Genomic DNA, 26,216 nt, shown 5'->3' on the forward strand with positions numbered 1-26,216 from the left:
GGCTTAGATCAAGATTTCCCAAAATGTCTTTGCTAGAATGCTGGGCCAACTTCATTTCAAAAAAGAGTTGAGTCAGTGCTTTCATATTTATATCCGCATGCATGGATTCCATGAAAATAACTTATGTAACCCCTTCCCCATTACCTAGCTATTCCACATGTGTTAGCTCCTCCTCATAAGCTTGTTGAATGGATAGGTTTGGTATCCCCGCTTGACTAATAGAAAGCTCAAAAGGGTTAAATCACAGCTCACAGTCACTGAGCAAATAAGTAATAGGTCCAGGACTCCAAGCCTAAGTCTCCTGACTGTATTTACAGAGCTTTTTTTTTTTTTTTTTTATGATAGTCACAGAGAGAGAGAAAGAGAGAGAGAGGCAGAGACATAGGCAGTGGGAGAAGCAGGCTCCATGCACCGGGAGCCCGATGTGGGATTCGATCCCGGGTCTCCAGGATCGCGCCCTGGGCCAAAGGCAGGCGCCAAACCGCTGCGCCACCCAGGGATCCCTACAGGGCTTTTTATACCATATTGTGTAGCCTCTGAAGGGTTTGGCAGAAATAGTACTGACTGGAGAAGAGCAGTAGGTGGAAGAATCTTGAGAGCCCTGGGCTTCCTGACTCTTGGTGACCTAGTTGAGAACCATGGCCAAAAGCCTGGCCTCTACCAAGACTCAGAGTTGGAGAACTGGTTTCCCTTGGGATTTAGGACCTAGGAGAACTCTTGATGAGGTAGGCTGCTTGTTGGAGCTGTCCAGTGTGAGTCTTCATTTTGATTTAGCTTGTGAACTGTGCATAATGAGCTCAAATGTCGCTCCATGCTTCGTTTCAGCTTCATAGTTCTAGCATGATAGATGTTGATTACCTGTAAGAATTTTTTTGAATTGCTTCACTGGCTCTCTGAGGTTTATATTCAGTCAGATGTATATTTTTATATGTTTGTTAATTATCTGTGGCTTTCATAATCTCTATCCATTTTCCTAACCAAAGAAGTTTGAAAAAAAAAATTATATCTTTAGTGAAACTCTCCTATTCTTTCAAAAGAGATGATCTATAGGATCTATTGTGTATAGAATACATTTGTAAAAATGTCCTGGATTGTTCATGGACTTAGAGTTAGTTTCAAGTAACATACCTATCTGCTCCTTTGCCACCAGCTCAACTTTAATAAAATAAAAACCTTTTGTGAAAAAAGCAGTCCCCTAAAAGAAAAAAACAAATCAAAAAGAAAAAAATTGTGTATAGTCTGTGTCTGTGTCAATATGTGTGTGCACATCCTGAGCTCATGAAAGATTGGTTTATTTCACCTGCTACTCTATCAGGTTTTGATGAATTAACCTGCCACTGTGGTGCATCAGTGATCTACCCTCCAGTTCCCTGTGGTACGAGACCCCCCGAGTGTACCCAGACCTGCGCCAGGGTCCATGAATGTGACCATCCAGGTGGGTCCTAACTCCTTCTGCACCTCACAGTCTGCTCACACTGTGTCCTTTAGGATGTTGCATGACAGTCTTCACTGCTCTGCAGTCGTGTTGTGACTGCCACCGTTGCTCCCTGTTTTCAGGAGCTGTTTCTGGCAAGGTCAGTTTGTGTGTGACCTGGGCTGCAGGTGGGAATCACAGTGCCTTCATTTTCTTTATTCTGTGTATATCAAACACACCCGAAAGGCAGGGAGAATCTCCAGCTGCTCTCATCTTTCAGGGACTTTTCTTTGTTTCTTGTTGCCTCCAATTAGGAAGTATATTTCAAGGTTGAGCATCTTTTGGCAAAATTGAAAGTAACTTATTTTTTGTTGTTGTTGTTATGGAAGTAATATGTTTATTGTATAAAAAGAAAGTGAGATAAAGTCAAAGTCAAAAGATTGAAATTAAATCATCCATTATGTCACCTTATAGGAATTATACCATAGTGTAAGGTTTTTTTCCATCAGCAAAGATACATATATGCATTTTTTCTTTTGCCTAAAATAAAAGTGAGATCCTACTGAATTTATTTTAACTAGATTTTTTCCCTTCTTATTATTGTGTTTTGAATCTCTCTTATCAATGAATATTTTTCTACAATATAGGTTTTTTTTTTTAAGATTTATTTATTTGAGAGAGAGCAAACACACAAATAGGGGTAGAAGGAGAGGGAGAGAGAATCTCAAGTTGACTCTCTGCTGAGCATGGAGCCTGACGTTCAGGGTTCAATCTCATGACCCTGAAATCACGACCTGAGCTGAAACCAAGAGTTGATGCTCAACCAACTATGCCACCCAGGTGGCCTTCTGCAGTATAGATTTTTAATGGTTAATGGAGTGTGCTATAACATGGATGGGCCAAAACATAGTATGTTGCGGAACAATTAAGTTGTTCACAAGTCTTCTCTCATACACTGCTGTAGACACCAGGCCAGTAGCTACTTAACATCACCCATTTTCTGTCCAGTCTAGTCACTGGCTTTCCTCTAGGACCATATTGGGCTCATCATTTCATTTTACCATGTCCCAGAGGCAAACCTGAAATAACTCAGTCACCAGATTTGGCACTTATACTAAGTCTGGTCGCAAATCAGACTGACAAATAGACAACCAGTTCTCAATTTTTTAAGTTAATAGAGTAAAACAGAATTAGGTAAATTCCTCATGAAGTAAGAAGTCCCTCCTTTCCTGGGGACCTTAGGATGGCCCTCCCAGCTTAGTCTGCAAGCCCCTATTTCAGCATGAAATATTTCACACCAGCATGAATTAAGTGCCCAGTCCAATACTTACCTACTTCCTCCTTTACACTCATTTGCAGATGTTACAGATGAAGGCACATCCTGGTGGTTAATGTCCATAGTGAGAACTTAACCATTTATGAGGTGTGCTGTTGTAGCCTGCTTTTGTTCAACATTCATTTAACTTTTCTTGAGTTACTTGTATATCCAGCATGATATCAGACACAGAGAAGTTCAGAGGAAGAAAAAAGCCCATGACCTAGAGATTCTTATCTTCTTCCCAAGAAGAAGAGGGTGATAGTTATATGCACATTACACAACCAACCATTATATGAAGATGGGCTAGATAACATGGTACTAAGCCATCTGCAGCAGACCTCAGATATCAGGGAGTGTAAGAGTGCTCAGGGTCAAGTATGGTCAGCCAAGGAAGGCTTTGTTGTAGGAGATAAGTTTGGATGAACTCTCTCTCACAAGCAGCAAGAAAGTTGAAAGGAATCAGGGGAGCATGTCAGATGGTATGAATAGCAAACAGAGCTAAGCAGAAGTGAGCAGTTGTGTAAGGTAAGGCCAAAAAAAATAATTGAGTAGAATGAACAGACCAGGGGCTATGCTGCAGGAGATGAGTAGAAAAACTACCTCCTCCTAGGCTTCTCTATTTGATGTGTCTGCCCCGCCTCAGTAGGGTTATTCTCACTCATGCTCACCTTTCAACATTTTAATATAAAGCCACCTATTTTTAACTTTCCTATTTTCCATTTTTTTAAAAAAGACTTTATTTATTTATTCATGAGAGAGAGAGAGAGGCAGAGACACAGGCAGAGGGAGAAGGAGGCTCCATGCAGGGAGCCTGATGCGGGACTCAATCCCAGGTCTCCAGGATAATGTCCTGGACTAAAGGCGGCACTAAACCGCTGAGCCACCCAGGCTGCCCCCTGTTTTCCATTTTATTTTTTTTTTTTTTAATTTTTATTTATTTATGATAGTCACAGAGAGAGAGAGAGAGAGAGGCAGAGACACAGGCAGAGGGAGAAGCAGGCTCCATGCACCGGGAGCCCAACGTGGGATTCGATCCCGGGTCTCCAGGATCGCGCCCTGGGCCAAAGGCAGGCGCTAAACCGCTGCGCCACCCAGGGATCCCCCCTGTTTTCCATTTTAAAAAGAACTCCCAGCTTCTAAACTTTAAAGTTCCATGTTATATACAATTATAATATGTATAATAGTTTATGTGGCTTTATTTAAACATTATTCCTTTTTTTTTTTTTTAAGATTTCATTTATTTATTAGAGACAGAGAGAGAGAGAGAGAGAGAGAGAGAGAGGCAGAGGGAGAAGCAGGCTTCATGCAGGGAGCCCAATGCAGGACTTGATCCTGGGTCTCCAGGATCACACCCTGGGCTGAAGGCGGCGCTGAACCGCCGAGCCACCCGGGCTGCCCTATTTAAACATTATTCCTAAACGTAATTCCTAATTTCTTTTCTATTTTTAACAGTGTATCATTCTTGTCATAGTGAAGAGAAGTGTCCCCCTTGTACTTTCCTAACTCAGAAATGGTGCATGGGAAAACATGAGGTAAGTTTTCTCTCGAGTGTTCATTGTTCCAGCTAGAGATTTATGATTAATTACTTTTAGAATTGTTAGTGTCATTGTTTCTCAAAGTAAAAATATACTCTAAGAAGCAGGTTTCCTATTGCCATTTTTTTCTTTTCTAGGTAGACTTTGCATAAAATAAAATTTACCCTCAGTGCACCTGGGTAGGTCGGTTGGTTGAGTATCTGACTCTTGATTTTGGCCCAGGTGATGATCATCAGACTCCTCACTCAGCAGGGAGTCTGCTTCTCTCTCTCTCTCTCTCTCTCTCTCTCTCTCTCTCTCTCTCCCTCCCCCCCACTCCCCCTCCCTCCCTCCCTCTCCCTGTCACCCCCCTCCCTCTGGCCCTCCCTTCACTCATGCACTTGCACACTCACTCTCAAATAAATAAATAAATATAAAAAAATAAGATTTATCCTTTTAAGTGTACAAGTCCTTGAATTTTGACAAAAACATTCATACAGTCTTGTAATCACCAGCACAGTCAAGATGTAGAATAGTTCATTCACCCCCAAATATTCCTTTGTGTTTCTATAGTTATTTTGACCCCTGTCTCCAGACCCTGGCAACCAGTGGTCTGTTGTGTATCCTAGGAGTTTTGTGTTTTCTGGAATGTCACATAGATGAAATCCTACAGTGGGTGGTATTTTGAGTCTCTTTTGTGATTATTTTTAGTCTGGTTGCAGTCAAGTGAAACTCAGTCAATTGGCCTTGAGAACATGGGCTGGCTGTGTTCAGAGACAAGTTCTATGTTAACCAGCATGGGTAGAGGTTGCTAGCCTGGGTAAAGGTGTTTCAGTGAGAGCATCCCAAGAGTGGAGGTGGTCTCTCTACCAGCTGCCACTGTTCCTTCCTCTATGCCCTGTGCAGCTTCCTGTCCTGGCCACTGGATCAAAACACCTTCCTCCAGGCTCATCTCCGCCTCCGCAGTGCCACTGCTATGAAGGACTTTCATCCTCATTCTCAACTTGTAAGCTTACCTGGCACTATTGACTATAGACCTCTTGAAGCACTTTTAAAAATTCTTTATTTTAAAAAATGATATTCATTGTAGACAATTAAGAATTTACAGTTCTGCAATCCAGAAATACCCTTAACGTTCTTGTGCATAGATTATTAGGCATGTGATACACATTTTCTCATACTCTATTAAGCTTATACTATTTTTATGGGGCACCTGGTTGGCTCAATCAGTTGAGTGTCTGGCTCTTGATCTTAGCTCTGTTGTGAGTTCAGGCCCCATGTTGGACTCCATGCTGGGTGTGGAGCCTACTGAGAAAAACAAAAGATTATACTATTTTATAACCTGCTTTTTACTTCGTAACATTTTAGCCAACAATTTTAGAAACTCTTGACATCTCTGACAACATGCTTTCAGTATCTTTATCTTGATGGACATATTTTCTCCCCTTATTTCCTGTGACTGGTTCTTGAGTCATAGTCCTTGTTAGTATTTATTCCTCCTCTGTAAATCTCATTTCCTTTGAGAGTAACCATCCTAAAATGTCCATGTGTTATCTTTGTGTTGATGGCTTATTTGGATTTCATTCGACAAATATTTATTGCATACCTACTACATGCTAGGTAACAGGACTGGTTTGAATGGTTCAGGAGAGAACAAGACAGATGTGACTGCTGCCCTCGTGAAGTCTTCACTTTGGGGTGGGAAGCAGGCGTGTAAAAACAGTCAATTATAAGTGCAGTAGCAGGGGAAGTACAAAGTACTAAGCAGGATTGAAGGAGCCCACAGCCAGGGAAGGTATTTGTAGAGAAAGTAACCTCCTAAAGGATAATGAGAAGGTAGACAGGTAACGAGAGGGGACAACAGAGGACATAGCATGTGCAGAAATTAGCTCCAGACCCTGGCATTAGTGTAAGTAAGTTTTTAATGATTGGGAACTACATTCTACCAAAATACTTCTAAAGTAATTAAAAGTGTGTACATCCTAGACTTTGGAGGCCTCTTCAAGAGTAGAAGTTACGTGTTACTAGAGTCAAAGTATATTCCTCATTTTGAGGGTTCTTGAAAGAATTTGAGTAATATGAGTAACCTTTGGTCTGACAGAAGTCAATTCTAGCATCTTTTTCCTGGAGTAAAGGATCCTGGAAGAAGAAGGTGATATAAAAAAAAAAAAAAAATGAGTTTGGGATTTTGTGGCCTGTTGCCTCTTAATTTTTTAAGTGACAGAACTGCTTAAAGCTATGGAGACCATGAGTTGAAAGATGTGAGGAGAATTGAATATTTAATTGTTTATGTAAAAGAGCCCTGCCAGCAGTCTTGAAACCATGGGTCAAGGGTATCCCCAACCCTCTGAGTTCATGTGTCAACTCAGTGCCCTAGCTATTTGTAAAGGAAAGTGGTGGGGAGATCATCTGATCCCCTCAGTTGGTCTCCTAGCATTTTCAAATATTCCCTAGTTACCTGGTTTCATGTGCTTGTTACCCACCCTGGAAGTGTATGTTTTAAGTCACACTTGGTTGCTAGCACAAATTCTTTTGGATCATAACAAATATCATTAAATAAGGTTCAGATTTGTTTATTTTCAAGCTAACCTTTCAGATTTTGAAGATCAGCCTAATTTTTTTTCAGATAATAATAACTTTGAAAATTTAGAAATGTTTAAATAGGAAATTAAAACTCACCCAGATACCACATGGAGATAAGAATCTGGCTACTCTGTCTCTCCTAGTTACGAAGCAACATCCCCTGTCACCTGGCTGATATCTCTTGCGGATTACCCTGCAGTGCCACGCTACCATGTGGGATGCACAAGTGTCAGAGACTCTGTCACAAAGGAGAGTGTCTTGTGGATGAGCCCTGCAAGCAGCCCTGTACTACCCCCAGAGCTGACTGTGGCCACCCGTGTATGGCGCCCTGCCACCCCAGCTCACCCTGCCCCATGACTGCTTGTAAAGCCAAGGTGCGTATTCCTGGCTCTAGATAGGGCATTGATTATGGTTCTGGGGCTTCTCATGAGTCTAGAACTACCTGCAGAGGTGCCTGGACACACATTCTAATCAGAGGTAATTGGTTGCAAGGAAGTAAGTTAAGTTAGCAAGAGAAAAGCGGAGTAAGTAGATTTCTGTCTGCCCAACTTGATATGGCCTTTTAGTTCAGAAGGTACCCCCCAGTGCCACCTGACCACAGTCACTGCCTCTCTCCCTTAGAGTAAATTCTCAAGAGAGACTCTGGCCACTCCATTTATTCAACAAATTTTAAGTGTTTTGTGCAATATGTTTTGCTAGGTCCTGGGGCCATACCAGTGAACAGGAGACACACATGTCCCTTCAGTTAGTGGGACACATACTGACTGCCTACTCAGATAATGAATTATGACTGTGGTGAATGAGAAGTTATACCTTATAGAGGGTGCTTTGAGAGTTTGTGTGTAGGGAGACTTAGCCTGGTCTGAGGGATCTAAGCAAGGCCTCCCTGAAGAGATGAAAGCAAATGAAAGAGGCAGACTTGGTTAGATTAGACTTTGGATGGTCTTGGCCCAGGCTCAGTGGTAAAGCTTCATTCTAAGCCTGCCCCTTCAGGTAGAGTTAAGGATAGGAGTAGTTCCCAGAAAGGGTCATTGTAGAGTGAACAGTTCCTCCTAGCATGTCAACTACCACATTGTTGTTTTGTGTATATGGTTAGCTTCCCCCATCCTGAAGGGTAGCCACTCAATGTCTGTATCCTCTGCCATGGTTTGATTTGGGAGAGGCTTTAAAAGTGAAACCTGCCTATTTGCATGGTTTCCATGCTGTAAAAGTTGGTCCATGTTAATCTTATTTCAGATAGAGCTGCAGTGTGAATGTGGACGAAGAAAGGAGATGATGATTTGCTCTGAAGCATCCAGTACTTATCAAAGGTTAGTGCTACTTCATTGTTAACAGTGGTGGGTCTCAGTATACAGAGGGGACACCTGTTTACTGTCAAATCCTTGCAATTTTTGTCAACTTTGGAAGGTTTTTTCCTTTTTTTACAAAGAGCTTGTGTGTAAGCCAGTGGGAGTGGGGAAGAAAGAGAAAGAATCTTAAACAGACTCCCCAATGAGTGCAGAGCCTGATGGGCCCTGAGATCACGACCTGAGCTGAAACCAAGAGTCAGATGCTTAACCAACTGAGCCACCCAGGCACACCTGGAAAGTTGTTTTAAATAAATTTTCCAAATAAATAAATAAATAATAAATAAATAAATAAATAAATAAATAAATAAATTTTCCTGAATCTAGTTTTTCTGGTTCAAAGAAAAAGTATTGCTTTGTGTCCCTTTCTTTCCCTAACTTTCATTTGTTAAAATAATCTTTTTATTTTTTTTTCCTCTTCCCCTCTCTCCCATCTGGTCTTACTACACCATGAGATCAAAAGGGATGATGTCCTGAAGTTGCATGAACTGCTTTAACGTCCCGTCACTTGGGGTGATCCAGTCAGGACCAAGTCCTGTGCTCTTCCTCTGCAGTAGGGGTTTTTGACTATTCTGTGAATTATCTTTTCAGCCTCCTGAAATCCTGGGGCCAGGTGGTCAGAAAGGGATCTCAGTAAGGAGGCAAAGGTGTTAGGGATGGATGGTTGTGTGTGTCTCTAATCAGACACATGTAATCATATGCAGATATGTGTCATGGAGATAGGAATTTTGGAGTATGAAGACATCAGAGTGGCTTTGACATCAATGGGTTTGAATACTGGATATTCAAGGAGATTGAATAGACTATTCATTGTTTCTGATGGAACTGCTTAGAATCTAATTGAGGAAATATGACATAAATGTGTGGATAGTTCATAATAGATGGGTTTCTGAGGCCACATGAATTGTCCAGTAACTTGAAAGAAGTCTTCTGTGTCCTAATATTAGGACATTTCTGTGAAACTACAGTACCTTTTTTTCCCTTTCTTTTTTATACTTCAGAATAGCTGCTATTTCCATGGCCTCTAAAATAACAGACATGCAGCTTGGAGATTCAGTGGAAATCAGCAAGTTAATTACTAAGAAAGAAATTCACCAAGCCAGGTAATTTTTAAAATGTATGTCTTCTGTTAGAATTAATTTCCAGAGGGCAGGAACCATTCATTTATCTCAATCTCCCACAGTGAAGCCTTGCACACATGGTAGGTGTTTGAACAGACATTTGATGTTATGAGACCATACACAGGACACCTGGATGGCCTAGCGGTTGAGCCTCTGCCTTTGGCTTAGGGCATGATCCTGGAGTCCTAGGATCAAGTCCCTGCATGGAGCCTGCTTCTTCCTCTGCCTATGTCTCTGCCTATGTCTCTGCCTCTGTGTGTGTGTGTGTGTGTGTGTGTGTGTGTGTGTGTGTGTTTCTCATGAATAAATAAATAAAATCTTTAAAAAATAAATAAGAGACCACACTCCAATCCATTGAATCTTGCTCAGGATATAGCTACGACCAGAGGAGACTTTTCTAGGCCTTTCTTAAAATAGCCAGAGGAAGCAGAGACCTAGATATATCCAGCCCAACTCACAGAACAGAGAACCAGCTATGTCAACAGAGGGATGTGGGGCTGTCAGAGAGTCATTGGGAGCATTTTGGAGACACTTTGAGGCCCTTCTGAGGAACCCTAGATTCCTATAACCCAGAAGCTCACCCACCTGTCCTTGAGAGGGACCTCATGCAGCTGTGTTTTAGAGAGTCTGCTCTGTTTCCAGGTTTTATTGCTGGGTAGGAGCTGTGAAAATTGTGCCCTGACTTTATTTTTTTCATTTGTTTCTCAAGGCTGGAGTGTGATGAGGAGTGTTTAGCCTTGGAAAGGAAAAAGTAAGTCGTTTCAACTGCCTTTTATCTACTTGTTCTTGAGTTCTGTGAAATTGGTGGGAGGGAGCAACTGTTTAAGCATTCACTCAGCACCTGCTCTGAATATTTTGCTGCTCTTGGGGAACAAGAGAAATTCGATCATCAGGAATTGAAATGTCTAAAGATAAACCTTAGGTGATTTCAGCATATTTCCAAAACATGAGCTTGCTGGTTTGGGGCATGGTATAAATATCACATGCCAAAAAAAAAAAAATATCACATGCCACAGCATACTTAATCATTGACTGGCAGACTTCCTGATTCCAATGAAGATAAGAAGCTTAAAAATTTTTTAATGAAAAAAATTATGTTGAAGTATATAACATACATATAGAAAGATCAGAAGTGTACAGATCAAGGAGTCATCGCAAAGTAAATACAGTGGTATAATCAGCACCCAGGTTAAAAAATAGAAAATTACCAGAATACTTTTATATACTTCACAAAGATAAAATGTCTGTCCTAACTTCTGACACTTGAGGTTTGTTTTGTCTGTTTTGAATTTTATATAAATGATGAAATCTTGTAGTTTGCACTATTTTTATTTGGGTTCTTTCATTACATTTGTGATATTCATTCCTCTTGTTGCACGTAGCAATACTTTGTTCATTTGCATTCATTCATGATATTTTATTGTATTAAGATATTATTTTTTTTAAAAAAGATATTATTTATTTATCTTTCTACCATTAATAGGTATGTATGTGGTTATCAGGATTAGGCTTTCACAAATAATGCTCTGTTAAGAATATCTGAATATTCCCTTTACTGTATATACATACTCATTTCTGTTAGTTACAAACTTAGGAGTCAGATTACCAGTTAATAGGGTATTCATATTGTTCAGCTTTAGTTGATTCTACCTACACAACAGTATCCAAAATGATTGTGCCAGGGATCTCTGGGTGGTGCAGCGGTTTGGCGCCTGCCTTTGGCCCAGGGCGCGATCCTGGAGACCCAGGATCAAATCCCACGTCGGGCTCCCGGTGCATGGAGCCTGCTTCTCCCTCTGCCTGTGTCTCTGCCTCTCTCTCTCTCTGTGTGTGTGACTATCATAAATTAAATAAATAAATAGCAAAAAAACAAAATGATTGTGCCATATTATACTCCCACCAGCAGGGTAATAGCAGTTTCCATTGCTCTACACTTTTATTAGCACTTGAAATTGTTGGTCTTTTTAATTTTATTTTTTTATTTTTTTTTTTTAATTTTTTTTAAACTTTTATTCATTTATGATAGGCACACAGTGAGAGAGAGAGAGAGGCAGAGACACAGGCAGAGGGAGAAGCAGGCTCCATGCACCGGGAGCCTGACGTGGGATTCGATCCTGGATATCCAGGGCCGCGCCCTGGGCCAAAGGCAGGCGCCAAACCGCTGCGCCACCCAGGGATCCCGGTCTTTTTAATTTTAATCTATTGTGATGCCATTGAGCTTTTAGTTCATATTTCCTTGATGACTAGTGAGGTTAAATACCTTTTTATATCTTTATTGGCAATTTGGATATCTCTTTTTGTGAAGTACCTATTCAACTATTTTGGTTATTTTGTAATTGTGTTGTCTTTTTCATATTGATTAGTAGGAGTTCTTTATATAATTTGAATGTGAATCCTGTCTTTTCCTCAGCGACTAGTGCTTTTTATGTCCTTTTTAAGAAGCGTGTCTATCCTGAGATCATGATGATACTCTTTTGTCTAGAAGCTATATCATTTTACTTTCACATTTAAATCTACCATTGATCTGGACTGATTTTTTCTGGTATCCAAAGAAGTCTCAATTTTTTATTTATTTATTTATTTATGTATTTATTTTATTTTTTTAGAAGTCAATTTTAATAAGATACTCTACACACACATTTGCTACTGAAAATTGTAGTAGCACATCAAATAAAAATTTTATTACAGTTCAGTTTTTGAAAACCAGAAAAATCTAGCCTATGCACCCTGCCCTAATTATGCTTTAAACAAACCATCCAAAAATTTTTGTGTATTCCTTCTGTATAAGTTATTTGGCTTCCAATTTTTGATGTTTGGTTTCATCTTCATGACTTTAGGCTTCTCAAAAACATAGGCAACACTGAAAAGCTAGTGCTTCCTAGGTCAAATCAAAAAGTAAAAGTATACTGAAGTCATTCAAATGCAAACTATAGGATTCCTCACAAATTCCTGGTATCAAGATAGAAAAGATACAAGAAAGATCAAAATATCACACAGTTTCTGGACTAATTTTTTTGAGCATGATTTAAACAAAGTTCACAATTCAGTTTTTTTTCCTATGAATATTCATGTGACCAGTACTATTATCAAAATATCATTTTCCCAGTCTCTCTGATGTCATACTAATGACAAAAATCATTAAAATCATTAAAATCAAGTGTCCATATTATGTGTGGATCTATTTTGGAGCTCCTTTTCTTCCATTATACTAGTATCACACTCTCTTAATTGTACCTTTATAACAGTAAAGGTCTTAGTATCTGATAACGTATCAGGTATGGTTCTTCAAGATTAACTGGACTATTCTAAGGCATTTGCATGTAAACTTTAGAGTTAGCTTATCAATATCTGCCCCAAAACCTACTAAGATTTTTATTGAGTTGGTATTTAATTTACAGATCAACTTTGGGGAGATTTGACATTTTTTATAGTATTAAGTCTCCTAAACGATGAACAGGGTGTATCCCACCATTTATTCTTGTCTTCTTTGATTTCTCTCAGTGATACTTCATAGTTTTCTGTATATGGATTTTGCATATTTTTCAGTAATTTGTTCCTTTGCTATCTGATTTTTTTTTACATTTTTAAATGATTTTTCTTGTATCTTTTTTCTTTTTTTTCTTTTTCTTCTTTTTTTTTTTTTTTCTCTGCTACCACCTCTCCTTTCCCTTCTTATGTCACTTTTAAAATTTAATTTAAAAAATTAATTTGCGGGATCCCTGGGTGGCGCAGCGGTTTGGCGCCTGCCTTTGGCCCAGGGCGCGATCCTGGAGACCCGGGATCGAATCCCACATCAGGCTCCCGGTGCATGGAGCCTGCTTCTCCCTCTGCCTATGTCTCTGCCTCTCTCTCTCTCTCTGTGTGTGTGACTATCATAAAAAAAATAATAATAATAATAATTTGCTATTGCTTGTTGCTGGTATAGAAACAGAACTAAAAAAAAAAAAAAAAGAAACAGAACTAATGTTTGTTGACCTATATTCATAACCTTGCTAAATTTGGTTATTATTTTGTGTCCTTTTCCGTTAACAGTAGTTTTATTTCTTTATGATTCTTTTTTCTTTTTCTTGCCTTATTTCACTGGCTAGAGCCTCCAATACAGTGTTGAATAGAAGGTAGTGATAATGAATATTCCTGACATCATACAGCCTTAAAATATTTCACCACTACATATGATGTTTTCTGTTAGTTATTTGAAGATACTCTTTACTAGATTAAGGGGCATTTATTCAGTGACTGGCAGAATTCCTAGCTCTAACAGAGTGATTAAAAAGTATAGCCCTCTAAAAATGTTAACACTTAGAGAAATTAAGTGAACTGGTATACAGACAGTCTCCAACTTACAATGATTTGACTTAGAATTTTTCAACTTCTCAATAGTGTAAAAGCAATACACATTTAGTAGAAACTGTACTTCAAATTTTGATATTTTCTCAGGCTAGCAATATGCAGTACAATGTTCTCTTTCTCTCTCTCTCTCTCTCTCTGGATAAACAAAAAACTTTATTTACAGGAAAAAATATATTCAGAATTCCAAATTATGATGAATTTCTTTTTTTTTTTTAAATTTATTATTTGACAGAGAGGGAGAATACAAGTAGGCAGAGCAGCAGGCAGAGGGAGAAGGAGAAGCTCCCTGCTGAGCAGAGAGCCTGATGCAGGGCTCAATCCCAGGACTCTGGGATCATGACCTGAGCCAAAGGCAGACGCTTAACCAACGGAACCTCCCAGGCGCCCCTGTGATGAATATCTAGTAGCAAACATATTTAAATATGTTTATTATCATTATTTAATTTAAAAAAATCTGTCCTACTAAGACTCCTAGAAGAAGACTCTAGAATACAATATACTATCATAAAAGATGATTTAATTTCAATGAGCTACAAGGTGGATGGGAATCTTTTTTTTTTTTTTTTTTTTTTAAGATTTTATTTATTCATGAAAGACACAGAGGAGAAAGAGGCAGAGACACAGGCAGAGGAAGAAGCAGGCTCCATGCTGGGAGCCTGATGTGGGACTCGATCCCAGGATTCCAGGATCACACCCTGGGTCAAAGGCAGGCGCTAAACCGCTGAGCCACCCAGGGATTCCCAATCTATCTTTTTTTATATAACAAGTTCAAGCAAGGGATAGCTTCCTAATTATTCATTAAAATATCAGTCTGAAGAAGTGATTCACCGATATACAAAATTTATTTTGTATTTTCAACAGGTATGGTGTGTGTGTATATACTTTAAGTACAGTGCTGTCTTATGATACTCGGCAGTGACAGCAAACTGCGGCTCATGGGGGTAAAGAACAATACACTTAACCATTCTGTACCCTTATAGGCATTTTGTTTTTCACTTTCTGTAAAGTGTTCAGTAAATTACATGAGATATTCAACACTTCATTATAAAACAGGCTTTATGAGGCACCTGGGTGGCTCATTTGGTTGAGTGTCTGACACTTGGTTTCAGCTCAGGTCATTAACTCAGGGTCATGGGATTAAACCTTTTGTCAGACTCCATGCTCAATGGGGAATCTGCTTGAGATTCCCTCTGCCGCTTCCCCACTCTCATATTTGCATACATGCATTCTCTCTCTCTCTCCCCCCCTCCCCCTCTCCCCCACTCTGTCTCTTTCTCTCTCTCAAATAAATAAATAAATAAATATTTTAAAAGAATAAAATAGGCTTTGTTAGACGATTTTGCCTAACTGTAAGCTAAGGGAAGTGTTCTGAGCCCATTTAAGGTAGACTAAGCCGAGCTATGATGTTTGGTAGGCTAGATGTATGAAATGCATTTTTTACTTAGAATATTTTGAATTTATGATGGTTTCATCATTGTAGTATTCTTGTCGCTTTATTTGAAAATTTTTTAAGATAAGTAGCTAAACAGAAACAAATATAGACCACATAGTCCTATTTTATCTTGAAATCTGACTCTCCAATATTGTTAAGAGTACTTCTTTAAGTGGCTAAATGTGTAGAAGGTACATAATAATAGCAGTGCCCAAATTTCCTTCCCTTGGTTTGACCCTTGTGGTAACTCTGTAATAACTGCTGTTCAAAACTCAACCTTTAAAAACTATCAGTCACAGTATTCTCAGCTGCAAAATGTTAACTGAGTCACGATTATTCAGAAATGCTATAGTGAATACACGGGAGGTCTCTAAAGCGTGGAAATGCACCTTTGTGTTGTTGAGAGACCATATTATATAGTAGAGCGAGAGCTCCAGGGTCAGATTTCCTGGATTTGAATCCTGGCTTCACAAGTCACTTAGCTGTGTGATGTTGGGTAAGTCATGTATTCTTTCAAAGTTTTAATTTTCTTAAAGATCTGTGGAAATGGTGACAATATGTACCTCCCACAGTTGTGAGGATTAAATTATTATTTATCCTCAGTAAATTTAGTTATTGATGAGAACTGGCTCTTTGGTTTTTTGTGGGGTTTTTTTAGATTTTATTTATTCATAGAGAGAGAGAGGCAGAGACACAGGCAGAGGGAGAAGCAGGCTCTATGCAGGGATCCCAATGTGGGACTTGCTCCCAGGTCTCCGGGATCACGTCCTAACCTAAAGGCAGACACCCAGTTGCTAAGTCACCCAGGAGTCCCTGGCTCTCTGTTTTTGAAAGCCTTTTGAATTTTTCCATCTTAGACTAATGAACTATGATAGTCTTCACTATATAGAAATTCTTCTTTAAATACCCACTGATCTAATATAAAAAAGAAATGCAAATTTAAAAATAATACAGGGTGGGCAGCCCTGGTGGCTCAGCAGTTTAGTGCTGCCTTCAGCCCAGTGCGTGATCCTGGAGACCCGGGATCGAGTCCCACTACACGTCCCTGCATGGAGCCTGCTTCTCCCTCTGTGTCTCTGCCTCTCTCTCTCTCTCTCTCTCTGTGTGTGTCTCTCATGAGTGAATAAATAAAATCTTAAAAAAAAAAAAAATACAGGGTGCCTAACTGGCTCAAACAGTAGAGCTTGCAACTCTTGATCTCAGGGTTGTGAATTCAACCCCCATGTTCAGTGTAGAGACTTTTTTTTTAATTAATCATAAAAAATGCCATCTATTCTATTGCAGAAATTTTAAAATGACAAGTCAAATTCAGCCCACAGATAAGTTTTATTGGTGTTTAAATTTGAATTTATGGCCAACTAATCAAAACACCAAAAAATCTGACTCGAAAATTTGAAAATTAAACTTAAGCTAGACTCTTATGGACATTAAACTTGCAAGAGACTTCTCAGTGTTAACAAAAATTGTACTAAGTGCTAAGCTGAATTTTATCTCTTTACAAAAGAAAGACATAACTGGATGTTGGTGAGATGCCATGAGACTCGTCCACTGCCAGTCAAAACACAAATGGGCAGTTGTGGAAAGCACTCAGACTGTTACTCACAAGTCTGACATCCATACCGTCTCACCCAATAATCCCACACCTGGAAACATTTTCCAGAGAAATAACCTTAAAAGTTTTTTGCCCAGTGATACTGTGTCACTTAAAAGATTCAGAAACTGGGGAACTGTTAAACTAGGGAATGTTTAGGCAAATTATGGGAATATACATAATTAAAAGATTATGCAGCTATTAAAACAGTAAATTTGAAAAACAAATAGTAATATGAGAAATGCCAATCATATGATGATAGGTGAGGAAAGATGCCAAGTTGGGTTTTTTTTTGTTTTGTTTGTTTCTTTAAGATTTTCTTTTTAAGGGATCCCTGGGTGGCGCAGCGGTTTGGCGCCTGCCTTTGGCCCAGGGCGCGATCTGGGAGACCCTGGATCGAATCCCACATCGGGCTCCCGGTGCATGGAGCCTGTTTCTCCCTCTGCCTGTGTCTCTGCCTCTCTCTCTCTCTCTCTGTGTGACTATCATAAATAAATAAAAATTAAAAAAAAAAAAAGATTTTCTTTTTAAATAATGTACACCCACTGTGGGTCTCAAACTTATAACCTCAAGATCATGAGTCACATGCTCCACTGAGCCAACTAGGGCCCCAGATGACAAGTTTTATATACACTAATTGCAACTACTTAAAGTGAAAGGAAGAAAAAATCTGAAAGGAGGTATATTAAAAGATAGTGCTTAGGTTATTAATGGAATTCTTCCCTTTATTTTCCAGATTTTCTGTATTTGTCTACTTTATGTATCTGATGTTTAGGTGAAACCTTAGAGACAGCCATCCCCTACTGACCGCTCCCAGTGCTCTCATTCCTTGCCCTCCTTCTCTTCACCAGCTAACCCAAGCAGCCAGTGTCAGCCCATGTGATTCACTCAGACCCACATAGATCTGTCTTGTTCATTTTCCTCTAGGAAGATAAAATCATATATTGTCCCAAGTTGTTGTTCTTTCCTTAATAATTGGGTTTACTGAAATGGCATCATTAATGTATTAAGAACTTAGGACATGGTGGGCACTCTATTACTATAAGAAGTTTTCCTCTCTTCCTTTCTTTTTACTTATTTCTCTCTTATTTTCAGGCGGTTAGCAGAGGCATTTCATATTAGTGAGGATTCTGATCCTTTCAATGTACGTTCTTCGGGGTCAAAATTCAGTGACAGTTTAAAAGATGATGCCAGGTATGTAACTTGTTACTTTCTTTCTTAATTGTGGCTTATAAGAGTGTTTGGTCTTTTAAAATATAGTAACTAATATGTACACCTCTGTGATTGAGCCAATTAAAGTTTATTATACCTAAGAGATTATATGATATTTAATAAAAATCCTTTCTTGGTTTCTCACAATTGTTCCCTTGAAGAACTGAGCATGGGGGGCAGGGGAAGGAGGGGTTGGACCCTGTGGTAGAAGTATGGGCCTCACTGAGGCTTGGACTAGCCTGAACTGAAATATCTCTGGGTGCATTCCACTTCTGGCCGTCCACATGGGCCCTTGCTTATGTGGTAACGGCTCTTATTTTCCTCCTGTCTCCTGGCCCTCCAGACAGCTTTCTCCTTCATCCTCAGCTTTCTCATATTAGTTTTCTTATCTTCTCTTCCTTTGTAAATTATAGTCAGTCTTCTGTTATCTGACAATTCCTGACCTCTTCCATTTTTCTGCCTACATTGTTCATTGTCTGCAGGTTACGGGCAGAGAGGTGGGTGGAAGGGATTTTCAGAAGAGCAGGAACAGATGATATTAACTGTGGTGATTTCTCATTTCAGGAAGGATTTAAAGTTTGTCAGTGACATTGAAAAAGAAATGGAAGCCCTTGTGGAGGCCGTGAATAAGGTTGAAGTCAAAACATCCAACTGGACGTGTCTCTAAGGCCAGCTTGATCAAAAAATCAAGTCACAGAAACACCACCAGTATAGAGTAGTGATAGGAAAAAGTTACAACTTCTAGAAAATCCTTATCTTTCCCAGAAGCCCAGCCATTATAACATCCATGGAAGCCTTGTCCTGGTTCAGCAAAGATATCCTCAATCAAATTCAGCACAAATAAAAAAATCTTAGCTCAGTGCCTAAGATTGGATGAAGCAGTCTGGACATCCGAGGGTATTCAGTAGTTAACAGCTGAGTGACTATGTAGGGTACTTAGGAAGATATGATCTCTGAGGGATTATTGTGTGATAGACTATTGTATGATGGTTCCTTATTACCCCCAAGCAGGGTAGAAGCTGTTGGGTAAAGATAAAAAATTGGGTGACTATAGTTGAAGAATAATGGGATGGACTCCTTCAAGAGAGTGAAGCCCTTGCTTGTCCTGAAGGTAGCTAGAAGGGAAAAAGTCTTTAATTTAGCCAGAAGCAGCCCACCCCAAGGTGGCTCCCTCTTTATTCTGTGGGGACCGTGAGTGAGTACAAGGTGCCTGTATTAGTTCCATATCTAATGAAAATGGGTTTCCTTTTCACCATCTCCCTTAGCCCCTGCCCTTTCTCCCTTCCTTCCTTCTGTTCCTACTTCCCAGGATACTAACATGTAGGAGAAAATGGAATCGTTGTTCCTAACTAGGAAACCTGCACAAATGTATTTCTCTGCTAGTTTGTCTGTACCTCTACACTCATTATTTTTAGTATAGAACATATTTTTAGAAGAAATGAGATTGTTTTGTTTTTTTATGTCTTCAATTTATTTAGTAATTTCTTGTGTATATCACTTAACTCCCAAGTTCCTAGCCCCTCAGGAAGAACTGTTATACTGTCCACTTAGTTTCTTTTCACTTACCCTTGATCCCTATCCCTGGCCAGCTGCTCCTGTTGTGGTTCACAGAATAGATGAAGGAAGTGCATTAGCTCTCATCCTCCCAAACCCCTCAGCTTGCATGGCAGCCAGCAAAATACTGTTTGCTGTGGGCCTCTAAAACTCAGCCACTTATGCTGACCCAGCTGTTTTGGTAAAGTGGGAAGGGCCTTTGTAAGTATATTCTGTTTTCAAGATGATTTTATCAATCAGTCATCTTTTCCCTCAATACAGGGAAAGAATAGTAAGAAGAGCCATTGCTTCCCTCCCATGAACAGAGACCACCGCCGGATCATCCACGACCTGGCCCAAGTGTATGGCCTGGAGAGCGTGAGCTATGACAGTGAACCAAAGCGCAATGTTGTCGTCACTGCAATCAGGTGAGTTGATCTTGCCATCACAGGAGGAACTGCTTATTATGGCAGGTTGGACCTCGGAAACAAGGTCTATCAATATTTGCTTGCCTTACTTTCTCTTCTAGAAGAATAGAAAATCTGCTTCTGGGCTAGCCATTCTGACATGATCAAAAGGTCTGAACCTAGGGCTCCTGGGTGGCTCAGTCAGTTAAGCATCTGCCTTCGGCTAGGATCATGATCCCAGTATGCTGGGATCAAGCCCCACAGCAGGTTCCTTGCTCAGCAGGGACTACTCCCTCTCCCTCTGCCTGCTGCTTCCCCTCCTTGTGTTCTTTCCCTCTCTGTCAAATAAATAAAATCTTTAAAAAAATAAATGAATAGTGATCTGAACCAGAGAGCAAAAAAGCCCATGCCTCAGTCTCTAGGACAGACATGCCTAAAGACATCCAAGGTTCTTGTCTGCCCCAATTCATGAGTGACACTGAAGGTAGTAGCATTTCCTCAGGCACAGGGAATAGACTCTCAGTGCCTGCCCATCACATCAGTTGTCCCTTTTTTCCTTGTCATCCTGGCAGGATGGAAACAAAAAAATGCTGGACTCTGATTCAAGGTATCCCCTGTAAAAACAGTGTTTGCCATGAGAGGAAACTGAGACTGTAGTGTGAGCCAGGAAGTGGCAAGTAGGATCTAGAATCACTGTCAGAATCTGACAGAGTCGGTAGGTCCTTACCAATAAAGAAAACTCAAGTATAGGAGGGAAAGGAAGCAAGTAACAGGCCCAGACAGATGTGAGTGGAAGAGACGAGGGTTAAATGAAGGTGACCATGCCTGAGAAGGGACAGGTCACATTGAAGTATTCAACAGCAGCACAGTGAAAGTCATGACTGAATTTCCAGCAGTCTGCCTGTCTCCACAAACAATTCTCACTTTTCAGTACTTTGTTTTCTGACTTATCAGGGGAAAGTCCATTTGTCCTCCTACCACGCTGATTGGTGTCCTTGAAAGGGAAATGCAGTCACGGCCTCCACCACCAATTCCTCATCACAGACATCAGACAGACAAGTAAGGATCCTTCAACTACTTTCCAAAGGCCCTATCTATTCAGAGAAGCCCAGGACTCCACCAGCCATTGGTGACTTCTCAGGCCTAGCCTTGGGGTGCTTTGTTCAAATAAATAAGGTTTGACTGGGATGTCAGACATTTGTTCATACCAGAGGGGTCCTAAGTTTAATGTTTATAATGCCCACTTCCCCTCAGGGGAAGAGTCATTGGAAATAACTTCCATGTTGTAGGTGATGACATTGGGAAGTGGATTCAATCTGTCACACCAGAGGACTTAGGAACATCACATGGTTCACAACAGTTATTCTGGAGGTGAAAGTGGGATAGTGGGTCAGGGTTGCAATGAAGGTAGAGATTTTTGTGTTTTGCCCTGTCTACTTCTCTATGGTTTGAATAATTTTTACAACAAAAACATATATTCATGATTTAAAGAGAAAAGAAAACCACATTGGCAAGCAGCAAGTCTCAGACAGGAACAAGAAAGGAACACCATCCCTTGCTCTCTTTTTGAGGCAGCATTGCTGAAAGTTGCTCTGAAACCCAGCAGCGTCCCTAATGCTGTTCTGGCCTTCATCACAGAAGCCCTACCAGGACCTCTTATCCAAAACCTCTAGGAGGGTGGGAAAGAGCTGCTTACAGGGTTACCAAGATGGCTATAGCAATCAGTGTTCTGTAGGACCAGCCAGGACAGCTAGGTGTTGACTATTGAGCATAACCTTGGCAAGGATTAGTGTAGTTGCTCAGGACCAGCCCTGCTTCGCTCCTGGAGAGCAGGTGGCCTGCATTCTAGTCAGCCTAGCTACATATATCCACATGGGCAGTGGTTTGGGAAATGTAAAGGTATTCCACACATTATTCCATAGCCATGCCCAATACCATCTTGACATAACCATGTGGGATCTTTGGCCTGTTTAAGCCACGCTCTTTTCTTTCCCCCTTCGTTTGCTTTATTTTTTTATAAAACCTTATTGTGGAAAACTTTTAAAGTAGAGACAGTAGTGTTAATATAGTGAACCCCTATGTGCACATCACCAAATTTCGGCAGTTCGAAGCCCATGTGGGCCCACTGTCTTATCAAAGCTTTTTTGCAAATGGTAAATCAGCTGATCCTTAACTTTCTGAAGACCTCAGACTATTTCCCCCCAACAAGAAAAGATTGATCATTCTTTGTTTGCTTTTCAGGAGTCCTGTGAGCAGTAATTTACAGAAAATAGCCAAGGAACCAGTAATTGACTACTTTGATGTCCAGGACTGAGAAGATCAAGATGCACTTAGATAAAAGAATGATTAGGTGTGATGGGACTCGTTTGCCAGCAGATAAATCATGCTTGTTCCTAACTCTCTGGTGGACTCACACACAGCCTCAGATACTATCTTGTACTGATACATCCAAAGCATGAGTGTATCAGAAATCCTTCATCCGCTATTCCGTCTGTATAAAGTGTTTCAGTATGGCCAGATCTCTAATTAGATGGTCACTAGTGATTCAGTCATGTATTTGCAGAGGCTCTGCCATCACTGCGATTGCTTAGAGGGCTGGGGGAACATTGGGTTTGATTTGGACAAAACAGAATTTTAGCCTGAAAGTGGCACTTAGTCATAGCCTCAGTTGTCCCAGTTACCCATCCTCCTCTTAAAAATGCCTGCAACATCAGCTGCACCTCCTTTTTGAATTAATCCAAACTGATCACAATCTTTGGAAAGACACAAGTGAACCTCTCAGTCCAAAATACGAAACGTTGAATTGGTACCATATCTGGAATCACATGTGTTGTGTTAAACTTAGCTATCTTTTCTGAGTCTTTTGCCAAAAACTCTCATAGGTCTATCTGGCTAAACTTTTCTTAGGAGTTCTTAATGCCATCAGTTCTCGACCTAGGAAAGGAGGGAGAGTGCTTTACAGAATTCCATTTTCTAGAGTCTTGGGGCATGGCTCATGTGACCTCACTGAGCCTGGCTGGTGACAGTTTAACTATAAAAACCATGGTAGTAGAATACCATAGAGCAGGTTCCTCCTCCTACCAGGTTTGCACTATGGCCTCTGTATTAACTAATGTAGCCCTAACTCTCCCTCTGATTGAGAAAAATCTCAAGTGGAATTTACCTTTCCTGTGTTGCTTTCTCTCAGGCCTGCAGCATCTGTATTAGCTCTCCTTGTCTCTGAGCTCTGGACTTCTGTTTAAATATTCACAAAAGTATGTGGACAGTGCAGGGCTTATTCCAGCACCCTCTGGAGGCATTCTTGAGTCTCTGTTAAGGCAGGCACATTGACTGTTAACATTAGTTTGACCCTCTCTGCCTTGACACTCCTCCAGCTTAGAGGCTGGACTTCCAATAACTTCTTTGTCCAGAGCAAGCCCAAGCCCCAGAGCAACACAAGATTTCAGAAGTGATGTCACAAAACCGCCATTTTTCAGAGAAAGAGTAGGGTCACCCTTTGGTCCTAACCCAGGCAATCTACCTCGAGAGGCAGCAGGTACAGGAAGGAGCAAGAAGAAGCAACTGGAGGGAGGAGACAAAACTACAAAACTGCCTCTATCTGGACCCATTTAGTACAGGGTCAGTGGCCCCAAACACAACAGGAAGCCCACGAGCATGTTAGAAGCAGTGGTTCAGTGGATGAACTGCCCATGGAGAACATCTCAGAATTCAGGAGGCAGGAGACCTGATTTTAGATGCCAGTTCTGCCACATAACTTGCCACTTGGTCAAATGGAGAAATCACCTGCCTTACCAGGGTTGTGAGGATTAAACAAGATACAGGGAGGTACCTGATCTATTGTGGGTGCTGTTACATACTTGAGGGGCACCTGACTGGCTCAGTTGGTAGAGCATCTGACTTGATCTCAGGATCATGAGTTCAAGCCCCATGTTGGGTATAGAGTTTACTTTAAAAAAAAAAAAAAAGAGAGAGAGGCCCCTGGGTAGCTTTAGCTCAGTCAGTTAAGCATCTGACTCTTGATTTTGGGTCAGATCCTGATCTCAGTGTTGGGAGATCAAGCCCCTCATTGGGCTCCACATTGGGCATGGAGATTGCTCAAGATTTTTTTCCTCTGCCCCTCGCCCCACTTCTCTCACTCCCCCTTACCCTCTCCCTCTCTTAAGAAAAAAAAAAAAAAGATACTTGGTATCTGGAAAACATATAAGCGTCTTCATATTAGCCAAGTAAAGTTACAGAATGCTAAACAGATTTCTTCTGGTGAATGCTTATGTGCCTACCCCATGCAGCCTTGTGCTAAGGCTGTAGTCTGTTCTTTCAGTTAGTAATCCAGCAGAGAACACATACTTGAATGAATTTTTTTTTTTTTTTTTTTTTTTTTTTAAGATTTTATTTCTTTGAGAGAGAACACATGCAGGGGGAATAGCAGAAGGAGAGAGAGCAGCAAGCTCCCTGCTGAGCAGGGAACCCGATGCGGGCCTCCATCCCAGGATTCTTGGATGGTGACCTAAGCCAAAAGCAGACACTTAACTGAGCCACCCAGGTGCCCCACCTGAGCAAATATTTATAATGAAATTGGTTGATCTGGCACAAATAGGTCATTAGTCTGTCATTAAAAGCTAAGTAGAACTATAAGAGGAATTTCCTGTGGTATTGTAGGAATGGGTTAATTTTCATGGTTGGGAGAAGGGAAACAGGAAGAAACATTTGGGCTGAGTCCTAAGATGGTAGACTGCCATTAGGGGAAGGAGAGAGTCTTGCCAAGAAAAGGTAAACCATATAAGACAAGCCCAGGAATATGGTTTGTGGTGGGGTTGAGGAAAGATTAGTTGTCCAGAATGGGCAGACAAGTAGAAGAACAAGTGGTGAGGCTGAGAGGTGGAAAAGAAGAAGTCAGCTGTGGAGAGCCATAAGGGAGCCACTGGAGGGTCCTAAGCAAAGTAAGGCATGGTTGGGGTTTTGATGCAGAGTGGGAATTACCAGCAAATGTTTTCTGTAAAATCCAGATAGGAAATATTTTAAGGCTTTGTGAATCTTAGTTTCTGTTGCAGCTACCCAATTCTGCCATTGTTATGTCAAAGTGGCCGCAGATAATACATAAGCAAATGAGCATGACTCTGTCCTAGGATCACCTTATTTTATAGACCTTGAAATCAAAATCTAACACAGTTTACATGTCACAAAATATTGTCATTTTTTTCCAGCTATTTAAAAATGTAAAAACCATTCTTAGCTCATGGGTTATACAAAAACAGGCAGCAGGCTGGATTTGGTTAAGGACCTTAGTTTGCCCACCCTGTTCTAGAGCAGTGTCTTAGGCAGAGTGTGAAGAAGGGATTGGAAGATTAACTTTGAGGCAAGCAGCCCAGCCAAGAGCTGTAGGAATGATTGAAGTGAGAAGATAAGGATGATGGAGATTGGTGCTGCAAAGGGAAGAGATTCGGGAGATCGGATAGGCTACTCAGCCTCAGCAGGGAGCTAACACCCCTTGGATCACTGAAGGGACCCCAGAGCCCCTCAGCAAGGGGAAACTGCTTCTCATGGGATTGGTGGATCCTCCACTGAGCAGTGACCTTGGGCAAGACTACATGAGCATGGACTAAAGAGAGCCATTTGTGGAAGGATCCGATGGGCACCAAGACCTCACACTATTGCTTACTGAGAAATCAGGTGACAGCACCCCTTCCCCTTCCAGCCCTACTATCCTTCACCAGGAGATTCTTTATGGGACCAGAGCTTTACAGGGACCCAAGTTCTTATCTCTGGAATTCCCTCTGGCTTGTTTGAGAGAGCTGCCTGCCAGTCTGCAGTGCAGTGGGAGGTTGTATTCAGGCTTGGAGATGAAAGCAAGCCCTCCTGATTGCAGAGTCTGTGAGGTAGCTCTGGATCCTGTCCTGGACAGGCCAGAGAACAGACCATGGAGGGGGAAGAAAGAATGCCAGTCTCGTAGGAGAGGTTCAAAGTTTCAAACGGTCCTGTGATTTAGTTTTGGGGGTGGGGCTCCTCACATAGTGTCAGCCTTCTTGCTTCATGCCTGAAAGCCTGGAGACCTTGCTTTCTGAGAACCTGCCAGTGTGACTTTTAAAATGGGAAGGAATGCCTGGTCACCTTCACAGACCTGCCTTCCTTATCAGTCCTCTCATATGCCCTGCCATACCTGTTGGGGAGTTTCTTCCTCCTGAGCTCCCTATGTGGCCTCAGCACAGATGTCCCATACCATCTCTTCTGGCCTTTTAGAGCTCACAAATCCCCAGGGAAAGCTCTAAACTAGCCTAACCCCTAGTCTACAAAGGCCTAGCCCAGAAGGGACAAGGCCCCATGGGATCACACTCAGTGTAAGCCAGGCAAAGGCTGTAATCTAGGCTTTGGGTTTCCCAGCCTAGAACTGCCTCTAGGCC

The 26,216-nt window shown here is 41.0% G+C and overlaps 1 protein-coding gene, 1 long non-coding RNA gene and 1 other non-coding gene across 7 annotated transcripts in view; 2 read left to right on the forward strand and 1 right to left on the reverse strand.

Annotated features, from left to right (window-relative positions):
* NFX1 (nuclear transcription factor, X-box binding 1) overlaps positions 1-24,933 on the forward strand; it is a 78,112-nt gene extending 53,179 nt beyond the window's left edge. For 2 of the 5 annotated variants that reach the window (XM_077912282.1, XM_077912283.1), the window contains exons 14-24: positions 1,316-1,435; positions 4,185-4,264; positions 6,973-7,203; positions 8,066-8,139; positions 9,177-9,278; positions 10,006-10,047; positions 17,765-17,863; positions 18,446-18,512; positions 19,697-19,842; positions 20,776-20,880; positions 22,063-24,933. In XM_077912282.1, coding sequence (XP_077768408.1) covers positions 1,316-1,435; positions 4,185-4,264; positions 6,973-7,203; positions 8,066-8,139; positions 9,177-9,278; positions 10,006-10,047; positions 17,765-17,863; positions 18,446-18,512; positions 19,697-19,842; positions 20,776-20,880; positions 22,063-22,135 — 1,139 coding nt within the window. In that variant the 3' untranslated portion in view covers positions 22,136-24,933. Of the gene's footprint in view, positions 1-1,315; positions 1,436-4,184; positions 4,265-6,972; positions 7,204-8,065; positions 8,140-9,176; positions 9,279-10,005; positions 10,048-17,764; positions 17,864-18,445; positions 18,741-19,696; positions 19,843-20,775; positions 20,881-22,062 lie in introns of those variants that run through there. The other 3 variants (XM_077912284.1, XM_077912285.1, XM_077912286.1) reach the window with 3 other exon arrangements.
* Positions 379-7,025, reverse strand: LOC144322359 (uncharacterized). The gene is made up of 3 exons (XR_013388022.1): positions 6,926-7,025; positions 5,460-5,554; positions 379-1,774 (listed from the first exon to the last, which is right to left on the reverse strand). It is a non-coding gene; the product is annotated as an uncharacterized LOC144322359 (long non-coding RNA).
* TRNAS-UGA (transfer RNA serine (anticodon UGA)) lies at positions 23,688-23,758 on the forward strand. Its single transcript has one exon. It is a non-coding gene; the product is annotated as a tRNA-Ser (tRNA).
* Positions 24,934-26,216: the final 1,283 nt, after the last annotated feature.

Source organism: Canis aureus, chromosome 10 (genome assembly GCF_053574225.1).
Source record: "Canis aureus isolate CA01 chromosome 10, VMU_Caureus_v.1.0, whole genome shotgun sequence".
In the NCBI taxonomy this organism is placed as follows: domain Eukaryota; kingdom Metazoa; phylum Chordata; class Mammalia; order Carnivora; family Canidae; genus Canis; species Canis aureus.